Here is a 21,016-nt window from a genome sequence, read left to right as displayed (position 1 = left end):
TGTCCCAGATGGAATTTGGAATCAGAGGAAGTTAAGTAGATAGCTTCTGGTCTTGAGGAGCTTAAAGTTGGAAAGTGTTACATGCCCACCTAGTGCACCCAGAGTGTTTCTGAGGCAACTTAGAAAGAAAGCCATACTGATGTGGCACATATTGTGTACACATAACTAATAAAAATATTCAAAGTAAGGTTGAGGTAGGTGACAGATTCAGTTAGTCAAGAATCCCATGCTTCTTGGAAGCAATGCACTTTGAAATGAAAGGATTTGGATTGGCAAAAAGAGAGGAGAAAGTACATTATAGCTGAGGGAAACACGATTAAGGGAAAAAGATAATAAGTAGATCACATTCAAAGGCCTAGGGACTCGCTGATTTGGATGATATATGTATATGAAAATGTGTGTGTGTGTGTGTGTGTGTGTCTGGTCAACAAGAATGAAAGTTATATAGATGCATAATATTGATTTATTTAGAAGTAGGTCTTGCATGACATATTGTAGAAGTGAAGGATTTTAGAGCTCTGTTCATGATTTTACTGCAGAGATCCCCAGATATAAAGGTAAGGAATTACATGCTGACACAATAATTGTGCCAACTAGTACAAGATAGTTCTATCATTTTGAATTGTTATACTTTGAGCAATGCTTTAAAAGGATGTTTTATAATATTATGATAGGAATTTAGAAAATATATCTTAGAGGACAAGTGTTCTTTTGAAGGAAACAAAGGAATTTAGAGCTCAACAAATTAATCTTGAGGCCAACCTCTCTTTCTCTCTCTCTTTCTCTCATACTAGCATGGAGCTGTTAAATTCTAGTCACAAAACCCGTATCATGGAGTGTAGCAGGGTGATACAATGATTTCAAATTGTTTCTGTGCATGTCTCCAAAGAAGAAAAGGTTATCAGGGATCTCAGTAATGGAATTGTTCAAATAACTTGTTTTCAAGGGAAGAATTGTGATTAGTGTGAAGGGTAGTGTGAAATTTCTATATTCTGTGGTGGACAGGAAGCAATTTGTAACTGCCGTGTTACTGCTCTGGCTTGTAGACTCTTGAGAAAGTATTTCTTCATTTAATGAGTTATCACACCTCAAGTGGCTGAGTTAGAAAGCCGATTGGACTACTGTTATGCCATCTTGAAATTCTGTGCAGCAAGATCTTTGCAATGACACTGGAAAGGTTCTCAGACAACACTGAACTTCTGCAAATAGCTGTTCATTTCTGGGCCATGGGTGAAGGGGAAGATACTTTAGGTTACCTCCTCACTGTTACAAACATCAGCCAAGTATTTTAAACATTTATTTATTTATTCATTGGATTAAAAATACTTGTCTTTATAACACTAAATTCTGTGAGCTAAGATGCTATTAAATTGTCTTATTGCCAGAGCAGTAAACTAAAGTCTCACTGTTACTTCATTATACTATAGCCTTGCCAATAATGTCAGAGCTGATTGTAGATTTTTCTGCCAACTCTATTCTCACATCACAGTGGAGACCAGTTAGTACCAATTACTTTCTATTTTATTCTACCACATGCAGGAGTGTAACCAGAAACCTGGCAGCTGGTTTTACATTCTGATTCTGGTCCACCAAGGAGCTTTTCTAAATCAGTATACCATAGCCAATGTGAAAAATATTTGAAGTTGTCATGTACAAGTGTCTTCCTTCAGACTGAATTCTGACTCCCTTATCAGGAAACACAAAAAAGACTTGAGCCTAACAGCCCATTAACATTCCACATTGGCTGATGATGGTGGAGGTGTGACAGTGACAATGATAGCTAAACTAGATGAAGGTTATAGGCCAAAACAATCCTATCCACATTTAACAACTGGAAGTGACAATGTGAAATTCAAACTTCTCACCAAAATGTATTTCTCAAACTTCATTTTAAGAATTAGAACACTATGTAAGGAAAGCCAACTTACGCTTTTTTAAAACATCATCTTAATATGCTTAATATACCAATTCAAGGTTTTTGAAATGCTTTTATTTCCATTAACTTATTTGATTCTTGCAACAACCTTGTAAGATGGAAAGTAGAGATAGCATTATCTCCATTTCTCAGCTGAGGAAGTGAACTCATACAGATCTATTAACTTGTAAGAAATAGTGTTAGGCACAACATTTCTAATCTACCTTATCTTCTGCTATGCCAACTAGCTTTCCTTTGGGAAAAAGAAAAATATATGCAACCACATATTTTTCCTTATAAAGAATCTCATTATTCTTACTTTGAAAGGCATTTGTGATTTGCCTTCAGAATTTACTTTGCAGGAAAAACGAAATAAATTTTTAAAAAGTGAGAAGTTTGTACAGTATAAAACATGTCTTCAGACATTAATCCAACTTGCTTATTTACCTAGTAAACTTTCATTGAGTATGTAAATATTGGGCATACAAAGAGAAATAAATCACAGACTTTTTCTTCAGTCTGTTGAGAACAAGGGGTTGAGACAAGTAAACAATCATCACAATATAGCATGATAAGGACCATGATAGTGGCCAGTGCTGCATGCTAAGAAGCACATAGAAAAAAATCTCCTCACTCAGATAAGAGCAGGGAGGCATGAGAGTGGGGGCCAGGGATGTTTCCTAAGGGATTTGATGTCTGAAAGGAGTCCTGGGGATGAAAACATCATCTAGGAGAAGACAAGGTACAATGTTTCAGACAGATGGACTCTCATTTGGAAATTCCCAGATGGGTCAGTTCTTCCCTTTTCAAGCTTTGTTAGTGTTCCCACGTTGTTCCTCATTTTTGAAAACTGAAGGTAGTCAAACACTCATAGAAGCCCATAGACAAAGCCTGTGTGTCCATGAGTTGTCCTTAGTCCCTTGTTTTAATTTTATGGCCTATTTTCTTAGAATTCTCACCAGTTTGGTTGAAATCTGAAGTTGCTGACAATTGCTGAAGATGAACAATGACTACCTGTCCCTTAGAAGACTTAGAGAGTGATGGGTAGTGATATGGACATATTCTGAGAGGCAGAAGAACTATACTGATAGATCACCCTTCTCTCAATTTGGAGACGGCAAATATTCAATATTACTATGTTAGAAATTTTAAATGAAAATGAAATAGCATAAAAATACCATAAAAACAATAAGAAAAAGTGTAGTTTTACATTTTCCTTCATGCAATTGCATTCATTCTAATCTTTGACACTCTACGTTAATTGAATACTTTTTTTCAGAGTCGAATCTTGCTTTTCTTTAGTAAATAAATCAAAAGCAAAATATCCCTTCTAAAGGGATTATCAGATGTCAAAAAGTAACCCTAGGAACTTCATAATAAAAAATGCAATTGGAAACCACATTTGATAGATCACTGATGCTAAAAGAGTCACTTATATGGTACTTGTTTGCTATTTTCCCGCTGCCTATCCTATCTTTCGTCCCCTTTCCTTTTCTAAGTTGAAAAAGGAAGCCAATTTCAAAGGGTTTTCATAGGCTTGTGATATAGCTGTTCACGTGGTCTACCACTCAAACATCTTCTCATCATTCATGGCTACTTAGTGGGCTCAGAGCATTTTATATTTTTTTCCCGATGCACTGCTGTAATACCTTGTTAGTTTGATTTTAAAGCAATAAATCCCATATATTTTATTCTCCTTTGTGCCAATATTTTAGGATGGTGCCATTTATCCCACTGCAAAGCTTGGTTTCCTGGCAGCATACCATAAAAACATGTTATTTTATGACAGATTCTTTATTGTTTGTTGTCAGCATGATAGCCTAGGAGAATTATTTGGTACAGCTCTATTAGAAAACAAAGTGGCCTTTCTCCCTTTTCAGAGATATATGCTGGGAGTTTGGGCTTGTCTGAGGGGTGATTAAAGTTTATGTGGCTTAACAAACATATGATTCAAACCATCCTTCTTTTTACCTGAGCATATTCCAAAGAAGCCAACATGGAATGTGATTAATCGGACAGACTTACTGCTTTAAAAAGTATATTATCAAATGCGTGGTTCTGTGTTTATTTTCACTAGATTCAGAGAAAATTTGAGAGCTGGTAAAACCGTTGTTGGAAAAGCTATATGTACTTTTCTCCATCCACAGAATTGAATCACACTAACTTCCAAATGTAAAAACAATATAAGTTTCATGAATTATAACATGGGAAAAATAAATTATGAGGCTGTGATTAATATTATTTCTGATATTTGAGAATTACTATTGGAAAGTCGTGTTTCTGGTGATTTAGGAAATGCATACTATCTATTATGCATAAAACTATTAAGTCTGCTTATTAAGTTGTTTTTGACAAGTACATCTTTTACAAATACTCTTTCAGTTGGAAGTAAAAATTAAATTAAAAAGAAAAATGGCAATATTTTCTATACATATCGTTAGGAAATATTTTTATAAAATTTTGATTTGATTAAAACAGTTTTGAGTGCTGTCAGAACAATTTTATTTTATATTTTGGAGATGAAACTCAGCCTGCTGCATTGTAGACCATATTAACAACCTCAGCTGGATTTTCCACTAGGTGGCAATGAAATGAGGAAACACAGAACTAGAGCTGGTGACACAGCAGAAGCCATGATTGGAAGTAGGGGCTGTGGATAGCTAGAATAAAAACTGAATAATGATCAAACTTTCTTTTAATAGAAAACTAAAAACACTGAATTTTTTTATTGGCCTCAGCTGTGCCCATAGTGTTGCAATAAAAAAAAATCAGTGTGCTATTAGATTTTTATTTCTATAAAAATATACATGGGCTAAGACCATAAAGAAATCTTTGTTCATGTTAATCTCTGCTTAGTTAGTTTCTTTGGTTCCAGTGTGGTGTCAGTAGAATCATGGGCTTTCAGAGCTGGAGGAAACTTTGCATCTAATCCAAACCTCTCAGTTTATCATGAAGAAACTGGAACCCAGACAGGGGAAGGGAATTGCCACAAATCATGATCAAACCAGAAAGGCAAATACTATCAATTCTTTCTGCACTATATTTCTTATCCATCTCTATATACTCATTCATTAATATTCAGTAACTATTTATTAAACATCTGCTAAGTTATAGGCCTTATTTTAGGTGGTGGTGAAAGCAGAAAAAATTAATGCTCCAATGTCGCTTACATTCTGGGTAAAGAAGACAGACACTGTAAATACGTAAGTATATGTGGAGGATGCCAGGTGGTCATAAATGCTATGGGGAAAAATGAAGCAGGATATTGGAGTGCCTTGAGTGAGGGCCTCATGGAGAAGAAAATATTTTGGCAGAAACCTGAAGGAGTTGAGAGAATTAGCATCTGGATGTCTGGGGGAGGAGGATTCCAGGAAAAGAGAACAGTGAGTGGAAAAGGGTCTGGTGTAGGTGTGTGATGTCTGAGAACTCCCTGGCAGCCAGTGTGGCTGGAATGAGACTAAGAAAGGAGGTACTGAGGCTGGAGAGGTAACGTGATGGAGATGTGGTTGAGAAATTGTATTAGTACTTTGGCTTTCACACTGTGTGAGATGGTTGGCTACCAGGTGGTTTTGAATAGATAAGCCACATGTTCTCATCTTTCAAAAGGATCTCCTTGGCTGCTATTTTGATAATATATTGTAGGAGAAGGGAGAGAAGGACATAAGCGTGTAGGAGCAAGGGCTCCTTAAGAGCTACTGCAATAATTCAGGCAGAGACAGCCTTGGTTTAGACCAGGGTGGTAGTGGTGGAGGTGATGCAAAGTGATCCAAACCTAATATATTTTGAGGTAAGGAAAACAGGATTTGGAGTATGAGAGAAAAAGAGGAATCAAAGATGACACCATTACTTTTGGCGCGAGTAATTGGAAGTATAGACATGCCATTTACCGACATGAGAAACGCTGTGGGAAGAGCAGGTGTCAGGGAGAATATCAGGAGTTAGTTTGGATATTGGAGTTAGTTTGATTGTTACTAGACATCTAGATGAAGTTGGTAAGTAGGCAGATGTATGCTTTCGGAGTTCAACAGATAGGTCCATCTGGGAATAGAACTCTGGGAATTGTCAACATACATATGGTATTTAAAGTCAGGAAATCACCAAGAGACAAGTGTAGTATAGAAGTCCAAGAACTGAGTCCTGAAATATCTCTAAATGAAAACACTTAGAGATTGCTGAGATGAGGAACATTTGTCAAAAGAGATTAAGAAGGAGGGATCTGTAATATAGGAGAGGACCAGGAGATTGTGGTGCCCTGAAAGTCAAGGGAAAATAGTATTTCAAAAAGGATAGAATAAGAAACTGACTCATATGCTGTAGATAAGTCAAATAGTTGACCACTGGATTTAGAAATCGAAGAGAGTGATCTTGAGAAAAGACCCATTGGAGAGTTGGGAGTGAAAGCCCAACTGGAATGGGTTCAAGAGAAAATGAGGAGAAGAATTGGAGACAATAGTTGTAGACATCTTTTTTGAATTTTGCGTAAAGAGGAACAGAGGATGGCAGCTGAAGCGGTATGTAAAATGTGGGGAGGATTTTTCTTTTTATCTGACAGATAACTTAGGATGCCTCATCATAGTTCAGAGTGTAACACTTCTTGTTGCTTTACTGCGGTAGCCTCCTTCTGCCTTAAAGGATTAGGCATTTATGACAAAATGAATTTCCTCAAAATGCCCTCTAAATCAAGGAAGCTTTCCCCATCCTTATCTTTTGCAAAAAAAGTCTTTCAATGACAATTTAATAAAAATATACCAAATAATATTTAAATTCCTTAGCCCTGAAGTCAAGGTGAAAAAAAAATCAGATGTCTACTCTGCCCCAGCAAATTTGGTCTCTTCTCTATATACCACTTCCTACCCTTGGGACTTGTTGTTGTAACCCCTCTATGTAAACCCTAATCTTTACCCTCCGTGTCACTGCTTATAATAACAGAAGTGGGGCTTCAGGGCCCCACCCATATATGTGCATGCACATATATGCGCGTGTTATATGATCCCTTCATTGATGACCTGAGCCAGAAAAATATTTCTGTCATCTCCACTGCTATAGTATTTATCATCAAAACATTTTCTGCTTAGATACTGCCTTATATGGTAGACATTTTTGTGTCTTTCATGGTGTCTATCCCAAAGCACATGAATGTGTTATATGAAAATATGTTGAATAAATAAATGAGCATGTCTCTGGTTTGCTAACTCCAAGTTTACTGCTTTCTCCTTTCACCATTCTGCTGTAGCCTTTGGTACAGTGTTGCGTTAAATATGAGTGCTGCCTACATCCGTAGCACTATGTCTGGAACAGCCGGGTTTAGTCTACATAGAATTAGGAAATTTTCTAATTTTGAGGCAGCTCAGAGCCTCCTGCTCAGTAATCAGGAAGCTTCACTTGGAGGAGGTCTTTTATGATGGTATAAACCAACGTTTGGTCATAAACTGAAAGGAAAGATGAGATCTGAGGATTCAAGTATTCTTTTAAATCTTTGTTGTCACTGAAGACAAAAGCTTAATGAAACATTTGTCCTATTAAAGAGCTAGTTTTTTGGTGTTTTATAGTTGTAAAATTTAATCATAATTCAGTTTGCAAAAATCAAACCTTGTGCCAATCTCATTAACACTGAGCCAAGTTTCATAGTCATTAACATTCTCTCTCAGGAGGAAAAGATAGTTGTCTGCAGTTAGTTTTTGTTTAGTTCTTATGAAGGACTTAAATACCTTATTAATCTTTCTTAACAACCTGGCAAAATAAGTAGAAATCATTAACCTTGGTGAAGAATAGAGAGTTGGGGCCAAAATTCCTTGCTTAAGTGTGTTGTCAGCTGGGCATTACTGTAACCTTGAGGATTGAATTATACCTTTACATTGTCTTATAGAAAATAATTGAATAGGCCAGATTCGGTGGCTCACACCTATAATCCCAGAACTTTGGGAGGCCGAGGCGGGCGGATCAAGATGTCAAGAGATTGAGACCATCCTGGCCAACATGGTGAAATCCCGTCTCTACTAAAAATACAAAAATTAGCTGGGTGTGGTGGTGGGCGCCCGTAGTCCCAGCTACTCGGGAGGCTGAGGCAGGAGAATCGCCTGAACCCAGGAGGTGGAGGTTGCAGTGAGCCAAGATTGTGCTACTGCACTCCAGCCTGGCAACAGAGCGAGACTTCTTCTAAAAAAAAAAAAAAGAAAGAAAGAAAGAAAGAAAGAAAAGAAAATAATTGAATAATCCTAAATCTGGGCAGATGTGAGGAACCTTACATTCACACGCTACTCAGTTCTCCTTGAGACAATGGAGAAACATTTTATGTTGAGAAGGATGGCTTTTGCTAGGGCATTTTATATTCTGTTTAGTAGATTTAAAACAAACTTATTTATTTATTTACTTGGATTTTTCTTGTCTTGCAAATTATAAACCCAGTGTGGAGAGGGGAATATCTTTGGTTTCACCAGAATGTTTCCTTAGTGTTTGGCTTCTATTGGGACATCACAAATGTTGACTAAAGGACTAAATTAGTTGTAAACATCACTGCACTCACACCAGCCAAAAGGACTAAATTATTTTTCACATATATTTTGTCAGTGACTATTCAAAGAGAAGAATGATTCCAGGTATGAAAATGAGAAATGTGTGAAAATCAGCATTTTACATGTATAACGCAAGTGACTTTTACCAAGGCACTCTGCCAATCTTCCTTCAAAATAATCAGCATGCAAATGGGAATTCATATTTCATGCCAAAAAACGGTTGTTGTATAGATGATTATTAGCGTGTAGGTGATGTTTATGTGGATGCGCAGATGTGTTCAGAAACTCTTGATCTATGTGGCACTCTGAACAACCCAGCCTGTATTCACAGATGACTTACATTTCATTCCCCCATTATCCTGTGCCACAATTGCAGCTTGCATATTTAAACAGGTGTACCAATTTATCCAGAGAGAATTACATATTTGAGAAAATAGTTTAATGAATTACTTCACATTTGCAATAAGTAACTTTAATGAACTGTTGAAACAAAAGATATAGGTTTTCTGGTTAGCCAAAACTTCCTTTTGTTAAACTTTCCCTTCCTCTGTGGGTAGGAAGGAAAGACTTCATTCTTCATTGTCTCTCCAATTACGATCTTCTGTCCAGTGATCTCAACTGTGGATGATTCCAAAACAGTGAAAAAAATTATGTAATTTCCCATTCTAGGTTTAGGAGCTCTAGAATCCATTTGGCAGGTGGGATGACATGGAAATCTCTATTGCATGAAAGAAAAGAAGTAATGCTTAGATCTAGGACCTGGATACTTACCCAGACATTTGCATAACATCAATGACAAAGAAATATGGATCCAATTTGAAATGCCTAGCCAGAAAGCTCCTTAATTAAGAGATACCAGCATGGCTCATGGCTATAGGCTTCCTATGGGATATGACATTTTAATTTTTTTTGCCTTGTCACCTGAGGATCTTTTCAGATTCAGACCTGGCAACATTCTCCTTGCTCTGTTTGTTTCCTGCTACCCTCTTTTTTATCCTGTAACACCTGCTAACAATGTAAGAAGTTGTCAGAACACATTTGGATTTCAAGTGTCTAGAAAGTTACATCTTTTCAACCAATGAATAAGATTATATAAAATTAAATATTTTATATCTTTTTCTCCTTTGTCTTATATTTCCTTCTCACTACCTTCATCTTCCATCCTTACATTTCCATTTTAAGCTGTGACCACTCCACGGAGAATATCTTCTCCAGTGTGCAAATTTTTTCCAAGACTAGATTTTCTTTCTTCTACTTGTCCTTCTGATTGCCACTTTTTTTTTCTGTCTTTCTCTAATCTCCCATCTAAAATCTTACAGCATATATTCCCAGTAGAGTTCAATAGCCCTGGGTTTCAACCCAGACTCTGACACTTATTGGTTTGTGACTTGGACCGTTTCTCTTCTCTCTGAACCTCATTTTAATAGGATCTACATCTTGAGATTGTCATCAGAACAGAAATAGAAAGTCAGTGCTGGTGGTCTGTTTCCAGGCTAAGGGTATGCTGAAATAATTCAAAGCTAAAGACATCTATACCTAATAATCGGAGAAACTTGTGAAAGGCTTCCAACCCATTTCCATTACAAAACTTGTATTCAAGGAAAAGCAAGAGTCCTGGTCCAGTGTGCTCAACCAGTTCAAGTTGATTTCCAATTATTTAACAATTAGACGCAGGTATAAACTCATCTCTCTCCTGAATGACCAGCTTCAGTCGTCCATAAAACCTTACCTGACTGTCTACTACCTTTCTCCAGTTTGAACTTCAATGGATGCTGATCCATTGTGACCCCCTGCGGCCCAGGAGAGAAACTTGCCATGAGCTGCCAGCCAGAATAACGGTGAGTCCCCTGACTACCTGCAAAAGCCACTTCTACCCAGCTCAACCCTCTCCACCTCACCACTTTCCCATCTTGCCACCTCCCCAGCACCCCTCCTCCCCACTCTCTTTCGCTAAGAGAGCCTGTGCTTTGCTGTACTGACTAGAGAAATATTAGGGAAGCACACTTCGTAGTTTCGACCTGGCGGGTAGAAACCACCTGCAGCCTGGCAGGTAGAAACCACCTGCGGGTGTGTGTTTCTCCCTTTGGTAGCTTATGGACCCTCCTCCCTTACTCTCAAACATGTCCAAGAACACTTGAGGTCTACTGGCCAGTACTGGCACAGGCCACCCGGGAAGTCTCCGAGGACAGCCAGAAGCTGCACTGGGGTGGATGGGATGGAGGCAGAGCTGCGTGCTCAGGCCTCGCCTGTGGGGCGGCAGGGAAGGGGTTAAGGGCGACTGTTGTCATTCTATCCGTCCTCCCCTGCCTCCTAGCTCTCCTCCAATCCCAGGACCCTCTCCGGGGCCATTCATAAACAGGGGGAACGCGCGCCTCCCGGGCCTGGACGCCTTGGCAACCGCTACTCCCGGGGGTGCTTTTTCTGCAGGGACGAAGTGCCACCTATTCTAGTGGCGGGTCTGGAAGCCTAGAGGGGAAGCAGGCTGCAGAGCCGGGCCAAGGGATTAGCGGCGGGCGGCGGGCATGGCCTGGACTGCGCGGGACCGCGGGGCCCTGGGGCTGCTGCTGTCGGGGCTCTGCTTGTGCGCGGCTCAAGTAAGTTGCGATCGAGTTTGAGGGGTGCTTTTCTCACTTTCTCCCCGTCTTTTCTTCTCCAGCCCAGCCAGACCACCGACGAGGTAAGTTGGGGGCAGGGAGTGTTTGCATTTTTCAAGCGCACACGAGGACAGGTGGGGGCGCAGCGGTCGAGGGAGCTGTGAGGAAGGCGCGGAGCATCCCCAGGGCTCTCAGACCCGCGCTTCCTCCAGCCTCGAGCACCTGCCGCGAGTCCTATCGAAGTCCAGAGCCCTAGATGACCCCTTGGTCTAGGAAGGGGGGCTCCTCCCCCACCTGGGTCCTCCCTACTGCAAGCTCTGGCGCTGAAGGTAATAGGTGACTCGAGACCGAGGTTTAATTCTTAGCCTGTTATTGCTTCTTACTTCCCGCACCTCACCCCCTCCCCAGCCCCACCTCCTGGTCACTGTCAAGAGCAGGCCTTGCTGGAAAAGGCGGGAATCCAGGCACGCTCCCTCTCCCGCTCCTCCAGCCCGCGGTAGCTGCACTAACCCCGAGTCCAGCTAGCGGTGCTGGCGGCTCCGGGATGGAACCTGGCGGCCCTGGCTCCCATCAGCATTTCAGCAGTTTCCCAAAGGCTCCAGCTCCTCCCGCCTCCTGCGCGAGGGAGGACCCGGCGGGGGCGCATAAGCCCAGCTGAGGTTTGAGGTTTCACTTACAAAGACCCCATTGTAACCTGTTTGGTCGTTGGAGTTTAGAAAAACAAAGTTTTCCTTGATGAAAGAGTCTTTCTTCTTTTTCTTTTTTTAATTCAGAAGGGTAAAAACAGCCCCACATTCCCTAAGCAACACGTTTATACTATTTCAGACGCCAGCATTCCCTCTAGCACCATCAAAACGTAGCTGTTTGCAAGCGATAAAAGGGGTCACTCCCCAGGGTCAGTCTGAAATTTGGTGTAATTTTGAAGTGAGATGCAAAGACCTAATTCAAGGGACTGAGGGAGTGTCACTGCAGGTAAAACTGAAATGAGGCCAGGCACTGGTCTCAAGGCTGCCCTGCCCTACTGCTCCCAAATCTTTTCCTCAAGTGTACGCCCCACCTCCCCATTCTACTGGACAAAGATCCTGGTGTGGAGTCTCTGTTCTTGGCTGTTCCATTCTGGCCAAAACACTGACCTGCAATGACTGATAAATCGAGGTATCGAATGAGCCCCATTTTCATTTTTGAATCCTTTTGAGGATACAAAGGCGTTAGACCCTTCGTTTTCCACAACTCCTCCTGGGTTTAATGCACTCTGCAGAGGTGAGAACCAGTGAAGCCTCCCCCAACCTTGGGGGCGTCAGTCCTGCTCTAGCCCCACAGTTTAGCTCATTAGAATATGGCGGAGACCAAAGCTGCGCTTGCTTGGAGGTCTGAGACATTTTTGCGTCAGGTTGCAAAACCCGGCCTCCTCTGGAAGGTAACTTTTACCCCACGGAGGTGGGGGCTTCAGGGCACCGCGCTCAGTTGCTCCCTGTTGCCCGATGTGCTCCACTAACCTATACCTGCTATTTTTGCCAGAGAGGTCCCCCGGGTGAGCAGGGTCCTCCCGGGCCTCCGGGCCCCCCTGGAGTTCCAGGCATCGATGGCATCGACGTAAGTTTCTATCTCCAGGCCACCTCTGTTCCCCAGTCCTGCCCTTTCCTATTCTTTTCCCAGGGCTCCTGTGGGTTTTTTTTTTTTTTTTTTTTTAGAGAGGACCAGGGTCTCCCCTTCCTGCCACCCCACTTAAAGGCAGGATCAGACATGGGCGAGAGTTGGGGGTTGGATCCTAGGAGCCCGGGGATTTTTGGAGGGAGAGGCGTCCCTGTTGTCCCTGTTGGTCATGAACCTCCACGTTTGACCCTTACACCATCCCCATCTGTGAAGTGAGCTCTCCTGGGATTGTCCCAGTGGGGTCCCCAGCCTATCCCGCTCATAGACTGCTCTCTCTTTTTCTCCTACCCCTCCAGGGTGACCGAGGTCCTAAGGGCCCCCCGGGCCCCCCGGTAAGTTGATTGGAGCATATGGCGCTCCACTTCCTTCCTTTAGACGTGTTTTGCAGCCCCCTGTTTCTGAAGGGTCTCACCTTTGCACCTTTTTCTCTCCTCCCCCCGCACCCTTCTCCCCCTGCTCAGGGTCCTGCAGGTGAACCGGGAAAGCCAGGAGCTCCAGGCAAGCCTGGCACACCTGGCGCTGATGTGAGTAGGCGAGTGCTGGGAGGGCGCCCAGCCTGGGGTGTGTGGTGGGTACCCGTAAGTGTGTGTTGGTGGGGGGGAGGGAGAGAGAGAAAGAGAGAGAGAGAGAACGCGCTGTGGCTCTAAACTTGGCCTCCTGCCAGCGCCTGATTGATCGTGGAACTGGCAGCTTTTGCAAAAGGACTTGTGAAGGTGAGGATACCTCTCTCTAGGAGTCGCTGGCATTTCCTCCTCCTAGAAAACAGCAGCAGGTACCGGCTTCCTGTCTCTAACCGTGACCTCACAGTGCACGCTGTGAACTCTCAGCCCCACTGGGGCCAGAGGGGGTACGGATGGCAGTAGATTGTACTGGCTTCGGCTTATCTGCTGTGAGCCCACTGGCAGGCTCCTGGAAGCTAGCCTTCGCCCTTGCTCTTTCACCGGCACTCCCTGCGTTAATTTAGAAAAAGATCCTGCAGGTAGGCAAAGGGCCAGAGCACTCCTAAATCCCAAGAAATGTGAAAAAGAAAGATGCACTTGAAGTGAGTGGGGATGTGCTGGGAATTTAGAAATTCAAAACTAGATTTTCCTCTTTCCATGGAGTTTTTCTGGCTGGCATTACTGGCAGAAATGAGCTGGCTAGGATTGTATGAAGGTTGAGAACCAGCAGGCTTTCTCCAGTTTACCCATATCTCCATCAAATGCTGACTTATATAGTAAACCTAACACTAAATAATACTTCTTCAGAGTAAAATGACTTCAGGATTCTCAGCTTCTCCTCTTTCCATGCATTCTAACAATATGTAATAAGGACCCACTACAGACCAGTCCTTGACTTTGTCCCTGGAATATGAAGTGAAGTAAGAAATGGCATCTGTTCTTAGAGAGCATACCATGGTGCATCACTCAAGCTACTCTTCAAGTTACCACTTTATGTGTTTTCCAAAAACTAAAGACTTTTCTAAATGAAAGAAAGCACTACAAAACCTATAATTATGATTTCCAAGAATTTTTGACTACAGTTTAAGACATATCCTTCATTTTGAAAGAAAAATAAATAACTGGATTTTTACTGTTATTAAGGTGTGCTTTCTTTGTCAGGATTCCCATAATGAATCTGTTTGTTTATACTGTGTCTATACTATTTAGCGTTTTTGTATGTTTGTGTGTTTTTTTTTTTTTTTTTTTTTTTTTGAGACGAAGTTTCGCTCTTGTCGCCCAGGCTGGAGTGCAATGGCACGATCTCGGCTCACTGCAACCTCTGCCTCCCGGGTTCAAGCGATTCTCCTGCCTCAGCCTCCAGCTTCCCGAGTAGCTGGGATTACAGGTGCCCTCCACCATGCCCGGCTAAGTTTTGTATTTTTAGTAGAGATGGGGTTTCACCCATAGTATTTTAGGAAATAGATCTTGGTTTACATTTCAAAGCCCCTAGTTTGAACTTTCTGTGTATGTAAATTAGCAGTACAGGAGGCACCTAAGGACTAATATTTAGATAGTAAAAACTGAATCTCAAACAAGCGTTTGTATTAATGTAATTAATGTAATATGAACTGAAATAATATAACTTGTTGGCAATCAAACTCTTTGGAACATCGATAATTACTCGAAATTGTCATACCATAATAAAAAGAGTCTGACAAATGCAAGGCTACTGAACAAACTGGTAGCCTAATGTAGCTTGAATTTATTTCTATATTCCTTTGAAATTTCAATCAGCCTTTAGTTTTGGATGAAAAGAAAATTTCTGACTAAATTAAAACATTATTTTGGTAAATAAAATATTTATTTTGTATTTCAAAAATTTATTTTGGTAATTGAAGCGTAAATGGGTCATCTGAATCCTTGTCTTGCTATTAATTAAACTGCAATATAGTGTCAGACAGAAAGCTAGACTTATCTGTCCCCCAATTTAATAGTGCTTTTGTAGCTTACTCAACAAATTCTTCTCTTTACCTTATACCATGGTGTCATAAAGACAATCCTTGGTTTTGCTTATAAAGTAATTTCCCCACTCTAACAGAAATTTTGGATAAACAAATGAAAGTGCTTTGAAAGTTTTAGAAGTACAACATAGAAAACAATTTCAAGTAAATTTTTCTTTGTCTATATTTGCAGACCCACAGTGCAGCATAAACCAGATTTCAAATATTAAAAGACATAAAAGAATAAGCTGCCTTAAATTATTGAACTTTGACCTCAAGGAGAAAATGATGAGCACATTTAGTCTGCTGAGACAGGAGAGGAAAGCAAAAGAGAAAGAGAGGAAAGGGGAGAAAAAAGGAAATCCCTGTATCTGCCAGTATTTTAGGCATTTTCTAGATCTTGGGGAAAAATTAACTATACTATTTGCATTTACACAGAACTTTTTCCTCAAGCACTGCCACAAACATTTCTTTTAACCAACAATAACCTGGAAAGTAGATTAGTCTAATATTACTTTCCATAAATAAGGAAACAATAATTATGAAGACAAGTGGTTTCCTCAGAGAGCTATTTAGTAGCTAAGATAACAAAATAGTCCAGATTTCTTGATTTTTAGACTCCCCAGGCAATTCTGCCTCATACGAATACAAGTGACGATCTTAATAGATGAGAGAGAATAGCGAGAACAGAGAGAAAAAGTGATAGTGAATTTTTAGTACCTAAGTCACCGATCAAGAAGAATGATATGGATAATAACAGCCATTTGTAATAGATATTTTATAATTACTTATAAATATTGGTTTGTTTTATATTCCCTGACTTTTGAATTTAAGCCATATGAGGCATCTGGAACTGTAAAGTTTTCTTATTCCACTCTTTGACTGATTTGACATTAAAAAAATCTTTTATTCTAAATTGAGAATGGATATCTTCGAGAATAATGAAATGCAGTAACTGGGTCAGAATTTGCTGTTTGTTTGTCCTTGGCCATAGGGGAGCTAAGTAAGTAGGAGAGCTTCAACAGTCCTTTCTTGGTAGATGAACCTGAGTGTGCTGGTAGGACCTTAAACCTCGAATCATTTCGTCTTCTGCTCTTTGGGTCATTACAAGGCTTATTTTTTGATAAAGTTAAAAAATGGTTAATTGGATGATGGTTGAAAGAATCAGAAAGGAACCCTGTTCAGTGTTCATTATCCTATGTTGAATGGATTTTTGGCAGAAAATGTAAATGAGTCATAGCAGTCATGCTTGTAGAAGTAAGCCTTGAGTCCTACCAGCTGAGCTGTCAGAATGCTGGAAGGAAATCTCCATTGAGGACTGGTTTTCTCTGCCAAACAGTAACATGAAGTTCAGAACACAGTCAGCTTCAATGTTATCATGTATAGAAGTTTGTCTGTATGAATATTCATATGAAGGCACTTTTTTCTGCTACTGGTAATGTTTTCTTCTTTTATTTCTTTGAAATAAGAATTAGGAGGTCTTATTGCAAACTGGATTTTGAAAATTATGTATGTATTATGTGTGTGGTCTGTATATTTCAACTCAAATCTGCCCTTTTTTCAGGTTAAGTTGATTTTTTTTGGCTTGTGGACATGTAAAATTAGATAAGACAGAACTTGGTTCTAACCTTAGGACAACTGTGCTGTTCTCAGCAATTATATTAATAGAGATATTTTTATATGTACTATTTGTTGTGACATGCTCAGAGAGACCTTTAAAAACAGTATTTTATTCTTTCTTATAACACCCATATGAGATAAGCAGAAGAGGAATTAGAATAAAATATAAGAATTATAGCTAAACTGTGATAATTTTTACAGGCAGAGGTTAGGTACTTTGTATTTTCTGAATGTATGCAACTATTATCTGTGGCAGATGCTTTATAACTAGAATTGTGAGTTATTAAGAAATTATTCTGAAAGATCAGTGTAGGTGCAAATATTCAGGCATTGAAGAAATGTGATGAGGATAAGAAATACAGTGCTGTGGTTAACACCTAGATTTGGTTGGTTTGTTTGTAGGACCTTTTCTCAATGAGGAACAGCATCTAGAACACTGTGCAGTTAGGGACCTTGCCCATGATTCCACAACTGCTAAGTAGTAGGATCAGGATTTGAGCTGAATATAAAGATGTTGTGGAGGAACAAGTGTAATATCCTGCCACCTGGAAGGCCTCCTTAAACTTATTGTATGCAGTAATCACGTCTTGAGTGGTTAGATGCCAGAGCTACATGTTAGGACTGTAATGGACATGTGACTCTTGTCCTCATGGAGCTTATGGTTTTCTGCATAATTATTTCATAACAGGTGTCACTGTAACAGCTGACACCAGAATCCATTTTCAACTTAGTTCAAAGAACTTTCCAGTGATTGACATAATTTAGCATGTCTTATGGAGGATATTTTTAATATGAAGTAACCCAAAAACAGCTTCCAGGTTATCCAACTATTTACTTGGTTCTGCTTTATAGTTACTGTCCTCCAATCTTGTCAGTTATTCCAGTCACAGGTTGAAGAGTGTTAGTTGACTGTATGAAAATTGACCAGAATTGGTCTTGGAGGGTTTATGCATTAAGTGAGAATTAGAGGATCAGTTAGTTAAATATGCCCAGAGGTTTATAAAATTTACATGCCATATGTGCATCCAGAGAGTGCTCCTGGATGTGTAGTTTGTTTGTGAAATGCCAAAGCAAACATTTCATTACCATAGGTGCTTAGCAACTAATCATATTGAGGTTTGTTCCCAAATTACGGTGTTGTAATTAGACTAGGGCTATTGAAAATCAAAGGCAGTCTGTCAAAAGTTCTTTTGTGTGTGTTTAATATTTTTCTTCTTTGGTAAATTTCCAGTAATTAACATTTTCAACTCATTTTTTTCTATTTGATTCACTCTGTGACATTGTTAGGAAAATTAATTAAGTTAGAGAAATGTAAAAATGGTGGCCACTGAACTAGTTTTCTATATGAATTATGTGAAGGAATTTTATGGATGTTTATTCAGACCATGACAGACTAAATATGAATTTTGGTGATCCATTTTTAAGTAGGGCTTTCATATTTTTCAAGAGATCCCTCTGTCAATTAATATTGTTTGGGTCTTCTTCAAAATCTTGATAATAGAAAGGGTTTATAAGATACTTATATAGGCATGTATGTATATGTACACACATATATATCATATTTATCTTTAGGATGGTATAATTTCAAGATTACATTGTAAATGACAGCATCTGAAAGTGTCAAAGAGCAAAGAAAAAAATTAAAAATAGAAATGTGTCTTTACCAAATATGGAAATTCTTGTATATATATGTGATATTATCATTCTTTAATACGTGTTTTATATTGAGGATGATGATAAAGTAAGTAGTAGTAGGGAAAATGAGAACGTTTAGAATATGTATTTAATAACTGCTTTAGTATTAAATATGATCATTATAAATGTGGTTTATAATAATAGGCTTAAATTTTACATACCGAGTGGCATACATGAACATATATACTTAATCATAGCTATTTTTACTAAGAAAAATAATGTAGAAACATGCATGCTTTCAAATGTTTCTACTTTAAGAATTAATATTCTTTGATAAGCAATTGTCATTGCTAGAAGATGGCTAGGGGGCTGTTAGTGGCTATAAGGCAATAATGAGATTGTTTGTGTTTAATTCTTATTGAGGAAATATTTTATTGACTTCCAAGACATTGTTGTCATGTAGAAAGAGATTATTGTCCTGTAGAGAGATATATAGTATTTTTGTTTCATAAATGAAGTAAAGGAGGTAAATAAACCTGAGTAAATGGCAGCTAAGACCCACCAGTCTTAGCTATTACGACATTGTAATTGCTATGTTGCATTTTTTTTCCAAAGCAGAGACAAAAAATACTGAATTATTGAACCCTGTGATAAACAATGCAGTTAGCAGGAAGTTAGGAGTATGATACAACTTATCAAGAAGAAATAACCACAACAGGCAGATCTTATGTTAATCTTTACTTTTGAGTAAGACTATAGTAAGGTATTTCTTTATAAATATTTGCATCATACTTATGTAACCATCCTGTAGATGATTAATAAATAAAATGAAAGTTTTCTACTTAGTGGTTTGCCTAAGGATGTTATGATAGTTCTAACATCATTGTCTTGCTCTGTTAGGGATTAACAGGACCTGATGGATCCCCTGGCTCCGTTGGGCCAAAGGGACAAAAAGTAAGTTAGCCATCTGGCATTAATTGCTAGTACGAAAATGCTGAAGTATAATTTCATTGTAGTGTTTGCAAGCCAACTAACATTAAGTTATGAAGCATCTAAAATGCACTCGTTCAACTAAAATTGTGTTTAAAAACACCATGATGTGGAATACTATGCAGCCATAAAAAAGAACAAGATCATGTCCTTTGCAGGGACGTGGATGGAGCTGGGAGCCATTATTTTCAGCAAACTAACGCAGGAACAGAAAACCAAATACTGCATGTTCTCACTTATAAGTGGGAGCTGAATAAAAAGAACACATGGACACATGAAGGGGAACAACACACACAGGGGTCTGTCAGAAAATAGGGGGTGGGAGGAGGGAGAGCATCAGGAAGAATAGCTAATGGATGCCAGGCTTAATAGCTGGGTGATGGGATGATCTGTGCAGCAAACTACCATGGAACATGTTTACCTATGTAACAAACCTGCACATCCTGCACATGTACCCCTGAACTTAAAATAAAAGTTGGAAATTTAAAAAAAAAAACCACCATAATGGGGTGTTTTAATGCTTTCAATATTTATGCAGTTTTCACATTTACATATTCATGATATGAAAGGTCAGTACAATGAAAATATTTTTATTTTTAGGGAGAACCTGGTGTGCCTGGATCGCGTGGATTTCCAGTAAGTAAACGTAAAGCTACAGAATTGAAAATTTCCTATCTTTAGGTAAAATTCTGCCATTGTGAAATCTTTTTATTTATTTATTTATTTATTTATTTTTATTATTATACTTTAAGTTTTAGGGTACATGTGCAGTTTTCTGCATAATATACATGACAAATAAGTTGATGACATCTGGTATGGTAAGCATTCCTACTATGAGTGGAAAAATTTTAGAGAAGTTTGAATGTACAGTAGAAAATATATATTCTATTTGCAGGTGGTATTTCCCAGTAGACAATTCCCTCTTTACCTGCCATGATAGAAAACACTTCTTGCATAACAACAGCAAATCTAAGTATTCAATGTTTAGACCATGGTATCACACCACATTCTTCACAACTGGTTTTATCTCTAATGAAGTATCGACTAATCAAATATTATCACTTGCCTGATTCCTTGGCTAGTCTTTTTCTGCATTTGCACAATGTGGCAGGTGTGTGTTATTTGTACATATGAGGACCAGGTTCTTAGGCTGCTTTTCCTATCTATTTTGCTCTTTGTTCCACTTTTACTCTTGTCATTAATCTGTATTTTTTCTTCTTTTTTCCTATTTGTGCTATTTTCTTTGCCATATTTCAGCATGTCAACTTTTCCATTATAAGCCTATTTTCAGAAGCAAACAGCTTGCTGGCCTTTCTCCCATATTTTTCAACTCAACTCTTAATCTCAACATCTTATAGAGATGCCTTTTTGTTTAGTGAAATTTGTTGAACATCTAGGTTTCTGATAATGAAATAACGTATTGATTACTTTGGTGTTTTCAAACACAACACTTATTTCCTGAATTGACCTATGTATTAAAGTGTTCAAACTGGAGTCATTTTTCCAGGAATGCCTTTTAAAATCCCACTGATTATTAAAACATACTGTCCATGTGAAGTTCTTGCTTGTTTTTCCTGTCCAACTAATTAGAAATAATAATATCATTATCAGTGCATTGATTCCATGGGATGCTTGGTATATGTATATTTTAGAAAAGCCAGTCTGGAGTGAAAAG

The 21,016-nt window shown here is 39.1% G+C and overlaps 1 protein-coding gene across 3 annotated transcripts in view; it reads left to right on the top strand.

The window, feature by feature from the left end:
* COL9A1 (collagen type IX alpha 1 chain) overlaps positions 1-21,016 on the top strand; it is an 87,847-nt gene that overhangs the window by 9,032 nt on the left and 57,799 nt on the right. For 2 of the 3 annotated variants that reach the window (XM_019030220.4, XM_055391415.2), the window contains exons 1-6: positions 10,792-11,021; positions 12,540-12,614; positions 12,971-13,006; positions 13,136-13,198; positions 19,252-19,305; positions 19,942-19,977. In XM_019030220.4, the coding sequence (XP_018885765.2) occupies positions 10,950-11,021; positions 12,540-12,614; positions 12,971-13,006; positions 13,136-13,198; positions 19,252-19,305; positions 19,942-19,977 (336 nt within the window). In that variant the 5' untranslated portion in view covers positions 10,792-10,949. Of the gene's footprint in view, positions 1-10,181; positions 10,266-10,791; positions 11,022-11,083; positions 11,105-12,539; positions 12,615-12,970; positions 13,007-13,135; positions 13,199-13,997; positions 14,253-19,251; positions 19,306-19,941; positions 19,978-21,016 lie in introns of those variants that run through there. The other variant, XM_063707697.1, reaches the window with a different exon arrangement.

This window comes from Gorilla gorilla, chromosome 5 (genome assembly GCF_029281585.2).
Source record: "Gorilla gorilla gorilla isolate KB3781 chromosome 5, NHGRI_mGorGor1-v2.1_pri, whole genome shotgun sequence".
Classification (NCBI taxonomy): domain Eukaryota; kingdom Metazoa; phylum Chordata; class Mammalia; order Primates; family Hominidae; genus Gorilla; species Gorilla gorilla.
This window is presented reverse-complemented; position numbering and strand designations above follow the sequence as displayed.